Source organism: Mya arenaria, chromosome 7 (assembly GCF_026914265.1).
Source record: "Mya arenaria isolate MELC-2E11 chromosome 7, ASM2691426v1".
Classification (NCBI taxonomy): domain Eukaryota; kingdom Metazoa; phylum Mollusca; class Bivalvia; order Myida; family Myidae; genus Mya; species Mya arenaria.
This window is the reverse complement of record NC_069128.1, coordinates 3,601,970-3,609,508: the sequence shown is the minus strand read 5'-3', so window position 1 is coordinate 3,609,508 and position 7,539 is coordinate 3,601,970. Positions and strand designations below refer to the sequence as shown.

At 33.0% G+C, this 7,539-nt stretch overlaps 1 protein-coding gene across 1 annotated transcript; it reads left to right on the top strand.

Moving 5' to 3' along the window:
* Positions 1-4,003: 4,003 nt before the first annotated feature.
* LOC128240427 (uncharacterized) lies at positions 4,004-5,078 on the top strand. Its single transcript, XM_052957068.1, has one exon. It carries the CDS (start codon positions 4,004-4,006, stop codon positions 5,045-5,047), a length of 1,044 nt encoding a protein of 347 aa, XP_052813028.1. The 3' UTR covers positions 5,048-5,078.
* Positions 5,079-7,539: the final 2,461 nt, after the last annotated feature.

Below are 7,539 nucleotides of genomic sequence, written 5' to 3'. Positions count from 1 at the left end.
AGACATTTTGCTAATTCCTTTCCTAAACTTAAGTCTTCGTTTTCGTCCTCTTCTAATACGTGACCATTGTTTTCGTTAAATTTGTTGATCCTTTCTTCTAACGTCCGCATAGCCTGACATGTTTTCAAATGTTCTGCTACGTTACTCAACATGTTTTTCAATAGTTTTTCAGTTTCCTTTTCTGTTCCCTTTTCATGCGTCGAAATAACTTTAAATTTATCTTTGTGATTATCGCGTAACTTTCTTATTTTGTCTTGTATACTGATTTTAGTTTCCTTCCCGATATTATTATGTTCAGAAAACAATATTACGCATGTTGGTATTTCAATGAGGAGTTTGCTATAATTCTCAAAATTGCTCACCATTTCGTTAAGCTCAATGATAACAACAAACAAGTCTGTTGTTTGAATTAAACATTTCCAAATAGGAGTTTGAAATTTGAATTCTTCCGCAAAGTCGCCTCTGAAATTCATACATGTTTTTATCAGTGCGATTTCCTTTGCAGGTGTATCCCAAAATATCTCGACGACTCTTTTAAAAAGAACGCGACTTAACATACCAGACTTGCATTCCTTGTTGAAAAAGATTGAGAATGCCTCATTCCTATTTTGGATCAAGCGATTAAGAAACATTAATTTCGAAAATTGAGGCCTACCAAGGCGAACAAAAGTTATAACATTGGTTTTCATGGTCAAAGCGCAAGGCTCTAAATTATCATCTGAAATCGGAAACTGTTGTAAAGGCCATAACGAAACTCGAAGCGCATTCGTTTTAACTGAATGGTACAAAAAGGGCATGGCAAGTTTGCACAGATACATCTTCTTAAAAAGCGCTTGTTTCAAAAGTCCATCGCATGAATGAAATGTGGCCATAAATATGTCCATGGCACTCATTTCAGTTACCGTTTGGCAGTCATGTTCACTATTCTCTTCAAGCAAATCGCCCTTATCATCCTGCTCCGTGTCAGGTACGTTATCTCTGCCTTCCCAATTGCCGTGAAGAAGTTCGTGGAGAAGTGGCCACGGCGTATTTGATAGTCCCCTGTCAGATTTCTGACTTTCGTACTTCGAAATGTCTATAGCCAGTGCTTCGTTCAGCGTTATTTTTTTACTAAGTCTTTCAGTCAGACTGAGCTCCTCGAAAACTGCTTTTACTGCTTTGAAAGAAAATGGTATAACTATGTATTATTTTATTGCTCTTCCATTCAACCATGCTTATCAACATTTAAATAGCTTTCAATATTTGTGTGATATCCAATTGTATAGGTATTCAAGAGCATGCTGTCCGCGTTCCCATGTCCGCACCGTAGTCCGTGTACATGTTACAACCGAACCAGTAACATAATGATGAGTCTATTTCATGTGTCCTAATGGGCATACGCATCCGTAAAGAATCAGTCTGTGAGCGATTTAAGCAAACGCAGATCAAAAGCGGTCATGGTTTGGTTTGGAAAATGTATATAAGAAGTGGCCAGAAAATCTAGTGAACGTAAAATTTACAAGAAATTTTTTTCATAAAGCAAAAGACACGGACATTGAACAACACTGTGAACTCCGCTTCGTTTTAGTTCATGAAGCGAATGAAAGAAAATAAATAACGTTCACAAATAGCCTTTTAAACCAAAACATATGTGAAACATATGTAAAAATCTACAGTAACAAGCTCATTAGCCAAAAGTTTAAACATAAGCCATAAATACTCGTTCAATATTTTATAGTACAAACAGGCTATTCGTGGATTCCCAAGTACTGCGTTTGAGGGCGAGCGGATGAGACTGCTATAACAGGTATTGTCCCGCTCAACAACTTATTAAGCATCAATGGATAGTGTGAAACTTTGTGTGTGTGTATCATTATGTGACGACGTATCTTTTGATTGATTTGTGGGGTCAAGTTCAAAGTCGCTGAAACGAACAGAAGAAAAGTGGTTTCAGCACAATAACCTAAGTTAGCATTGATGGATAGTGATGATTCTTGGTGTTTTATGTAGCAATGTAAATACGTAGCATGGGATTGTTGGGTTAATTTCATGGACGCTATAACTAAAATTTGAAAAAATGGTTTCTGCATAGTAACGGGAATTTTTTGCTGATCAAGCGAGTTGTATAACAGTTTGGATCATTATGATCAAGGTAAAAAATATTGATTCCGCTGAATAACTATTGCAATAATTGGCGTCAAGTGATGAAACTTGTTGTATGTGAAGAGGTAGCTTTGGGTCGCTTTTTCGGTCGGTGCGGTTAACGTCGCTGTTTCCAAAACTAGAAAAAATGGACTCTATTCAATAACTTAAGATAAGCATAACTTAAAGTATTGACACTTTTTATATATATCAGCATTTGAAGTCAAAGAACCAAATATCATATCAGACCATTGTGTGGTCAGTTTTAGCATAAAAGCTAGTGTGCCAGATGATAATATCCTTAATAATGATAACCATGCTATTAACAGTGTACCCTTTAGATATAAATGGGATACTGATAAGAAAGATGTGTTTTTACAGTCTTTATGTGAAGAGTGTAATGTTGATAAATTTGCTAGGTTACATGAAGAAATAAATATTTCTAGAGACAATAATGATTTAGATGTTAACCTTCAGTCATTAACAGATATTATGGACAATATATGTAGTCCTTTGTTTAAAAAAAATATCGGAAAAAGTAAAAATAAAAATATTATTTTAAATGATGTAAAAAAAGATGCAGACTATTTTGATGAAGACTGCAAAGACTTGAAAAAAAGGTATTATAAATGCTTGAATAATTTTAGGCAACTTTCTAGTGATGAAAATAGAATAAATATGGTGCAGGCTAGAAGTAACTTTAAAAAAACAATCAGAAAAAAGAAATTTTTGTATGATAAATCACAATCACATAAATTGGAATCAATGAGATTTTGTAATGCTAAGTTGTATTGGAAGATGTTAAAAGGTCGCAGAGTACAAAAAAACATGCTCACTAGCATCAAATGATTTTATTGAGTACTTTAAGTCCATAAATGATCCTGAATCTGTATTTTATCAGCCGGATGAAGATGTGTTGCATTTTAATGAAAGGTATTTAGATGGTGAGTTAAATATTATGTTCCAGGAATTAAATGTCCCTTTTACGGTTGTAGAGGTTAGAAAAGCTTGTAAAAAACTTAATAATGGTAAAGCCAGTGGGCCAGATTATTTTATAAATGAGTTCTACAAATCTGGATGTCATAATGAAGCATTTTGTAATGTTTTATGTGCAATGTTTAATAAGTTATTTGATTGTGGTTATTACCCAGACAAATGGTCAGAAGGATTTATTATACCACTACATAAGAAAGGGGCTGTAAATGAACCAAGTAATTATAGGGGTATAACTTTGTTAAGCTCGGTGGGAAAATTGTTTACAAAAATATTGAATACTAGACTTAGTGAATGGGCAGAAAATTATCATGTGTATATGGCTGGTTTTAGGCAAAAGATGGGCACTTTTGATAATATATTTGTATTACATAGTATAATCACATGTTTACTTGATAGCAATAAGAAATTATATGCAGCATTTGTTGACTTTTCCAAAGCTTTTGATTATGTTGTTAGAGATATACTCTGGTATAAATTGATAAAACTTGGTATTAGGGGAAAGATGTTAGATATTATACGTTCTATGTATATGAATGTTAAGTCAAAAGTGAAATATAACAATGAATTAAGTAATGATTTTTCATGTTTATTAGGGGTACGTCAAGGAGAATCTCTATCTCCGTTTTTATTCTCAATGTATCTTAATGATATAGAAGAGTATTTATGTACTAATAACTATCAAGGTATTGATTTTGATGTGTTTAAAATATTTATATAACTCTATGCTGATGATATAGTTTTGCTATCTGGTACAGAGGCAGGATTACAAGAAGGGTTGTTATTATTAGAAAATTATTGTGAAAGATGGAAATTAAGTGTGAATCCAGAAAAAACGAAGGTTATGGTGTTTAGAAAAGGAGGAAGATTAAGTAGAAATTTAAAATTTATGTATAAGGGTAGAGAATTAGACACAGTGGATAGATTTACTTACCTTGGTATAGTTTTCACACCTGGAGGTTCTTTTTCAAAAACCTTTGATGCTTTGTCAGGACAAGCACTTAAGGCAGTTTTTAGGCTTAAAAGTTGTATATCTAAATATCCTTGCATTTCAATCAAGCATAGATTGGATCTTTTCGATAAACTTATTTATCCAGTCTTGAGTTACGGATCGGAAATATGGGGTCTTAGTAACAGTCTTCAAATTGAACGAATACACTTACGTTTTTGTAAAGAATTGTTAGGAGTGCGATTACAGACCCAAAATAATTTTGTTTATGGTGAACTTGGGAGAACCTCATTATTATGTAAAAGGTCGATTAATGTCATAAGATATTGGTTAAAGATTGTAACAATGGACACTGTAAAATATGTTAAACTTATGTATGATAAACTTTGTATGCACTTAGAGGAAAATCCACATTTCAAGTCCTGGGCTTACAATGTAAGACAGTTGTTACAAGCATTAGGTTTTAATGATGTATGGCTTAGTCAAGGTGTTGGTGACATAAATTTGTTTCTAAATATGTTTAAAAGAATGGCTACTGATAATTATATACAAATTTGGCAGTCTGAGCTCAGAGAGTCTAGTAGAGCTCGAAATTACGTGCATGTGTCGTTTTTTGAATTACAACCCTATTTGTGTAATGTAAATATAACAAAATATAGATATGCATTGTCTAGGTTAAGAATGTCAAGTCATATGTTGAGCATCGAAACAGGTAGATGGCATAAACCAACAGCAACACCTTATAATGAAAGAACATGCTTATTTTGTAACACTCTTGAAGACGAATACCACTTTTTACTTGAATGTCAATTGTATGCTGAACTACGAGAAATGTATATCAAACCATATTACTTTAAAAGACGGAATATGTTTAAGTTTATTGAGTTGATGACCTCTCAGAAAGCTGTTGTGAATAGAAATTTAGCGATGTATGTGTATAAAGCGTTTGAATTACAAAAGACGTTTCATATGTATTATGAGTAAAAAACATATCCTCTTCGCTGTTAATACATCATGTCTTACGACCTATGACTTATTTTGCAATTAATGTACGTTTTATAATATGTATACTCATGGACATATTGTCTATTGTATTATGAAATAAAACTATGTAATGGTTGTCTTATATATAGAGCAAGCTAATGTTAACATACATTATGATTGTATTTGGTATCAGTGGGATCAAGGTCAAGGTGACTATAACTTAAAGAAGAAAATTAATTTCAGCTAAATCATTGTTGTTAGAGATGAAACTTATTGTGTAGGACGCTTACGTAAAGACAAACTAAAGGTATTGCTTTGGAACAGCAGGTTTAAGGTCTCTGTAACAAGTTGACAAATTATCCATAACTTTATATAAAATTGATGAATAGTGATGATTTTTTTTCTTGTAGGCATAGCTTTAGATTGCTTTTGAACAACGTCAAGGTAGTAAACAAAGTCCATTATGGTTTATTCTCAATAATTTCAGTTAGAATTGATTGAGAGTTGTTAAACTTGTTGTGCCGAAGGTTATATGTAGGTTATATAATATATATAGACATATCTTGAATAGCTTTTGGAGTCAGTAATATGAACGTAAATGTAGCTGTTGACAAAGCATGCTTTCCGTTTGCAATAAATCATGGCTATGCAACCTAGTATATAACAAATAAGTACGGTTGTACTTTTGGATTACGTCTGCGGTCATTTAGGTCAAGGTCAAGCTCATTAATGATAAATATATAAAAAAAAAAGTTAAGCATGCTCATGTGAAACATACTCTTGGGTTTGCTGTTATTTGCATTAAATATGAACTCAGTTTTAAATCAATTGTTTTTTTGCTATGAGGTGCAGTTGTTCAACAAGCTGTATATATCATTTGAGGGTAGAAGGTGACGATCTGTATATTAATTTTCAAAACAAAACTAAACGCCTGGTTTCTTCGCATAGCGGTGTTGCTACTTTGTTCCTTTTTTACTTTATTTTTTTATGTATTTGTTGATACCAATATTTCGTTAGTAGAATCAATCCAACATAATTAAAGCATCTTACCTGCACAAATGGAACTGTGCCTTGCTCTCCCAGTTAATTTAACGTTGGTATCTTCAGCAGTTGCAGCATCCGTTGTTATGAAAATGGAGATGTCAAACCACGGAGGCTGTGTATTTGATTGCACCATGTATGACAAACAATGGTGTAAATCAAATCAAATCTTCTCATCCTCGTCCACAATTTGAATCTCTCGTAAAACCCCTTTCGTCTCTTTGCAAAATTCAAGGATTCCAAATCCAATACAAACTTCCGACAATTCTTGACAATTGTTACCTATTTTGTAAATAAAACCATGAGTTCTATTTTTTATTAAAGGGACTAGACACCAGATGATACCATTGCAAAAAGAAGAGAAAATTGTCATAGCATTGATATCGTTGTATAAAACGCATTGAATCTTACTACCGTATTATCGCATTGCTTACAACACATGTATCTTTCGCAGTTTTAGCGTATTTGTCGAATTCGAAATTCATTTGGTTTGTCTACCACGTCAGTCCCAGTATTAACTAAAAAATAGTCATGACATGACTTTTACATCTCAAATCAGTATGCCCTGTTCTTTAACTTGATAATTTTAGACTTGTTTTAAAGAAAAACTGTATTTGCCGATTTTGGGACAATCTAGTGTCTAGTCCGTTTAAGTTAATGTCAATACAATGGATACAACGGTCTTAAACTCACAAGGGTCAACGTCCAACATTCAAGTATAAATAAAACAGAATACTTTAAGTACGGGCTTCGTTATTTTGTGTGATTTAGTGTAACCTTTAATCAAGGTAGTACGACTCTAATGGGCATCTTTCAAACTATGAACAGCTTGAAAATTTCTAAATGTGTATCATTTCCTGGATTGCAAAAAACAAAATTAAAAAAGGTAAAAAACATTTGTATTTTAACTTGATTTACCTTACCCTCCATTTCAGATTTTTTTTATCTAATCATCATCAGCCGAGAGAAAAAATCCTTTATTTCTACTTTCTCATCATTTAAGTAATATTTTGATATCAGAGTAACAAGTGATGGATTTGCTTTAAGAAATGATACATGATTGATCATATTATCATCAAATATTCTCAAACTGTACTGAAATAGCCATATGGTATGACAATTTTAATCTACTGTTTAGACTGTGTACAAATTCAAACAAAGACGTTTTAAAGAAAAATCAACAAGTTTTAAAAATACACATGCCTTGTTCTATTAAAGTTTAATTTAGTTCAAATTTATTTAATTTTACAACGATTGCAACTTATAAAAATCACTGTGGTTAGCACGATGTTGGTCTTGTGTTATGGGGTAAACCGGAGTACCTGGAGGAAACCCACCTGTCCGACTTGGTTACCACAAACCAAACTCACATGCGCATAGGCCGGGAATCGAAACTGGGTGAGAAGCGAGTGCACTAACCACTGCGCTAACCGGACCACATGTCCTATATT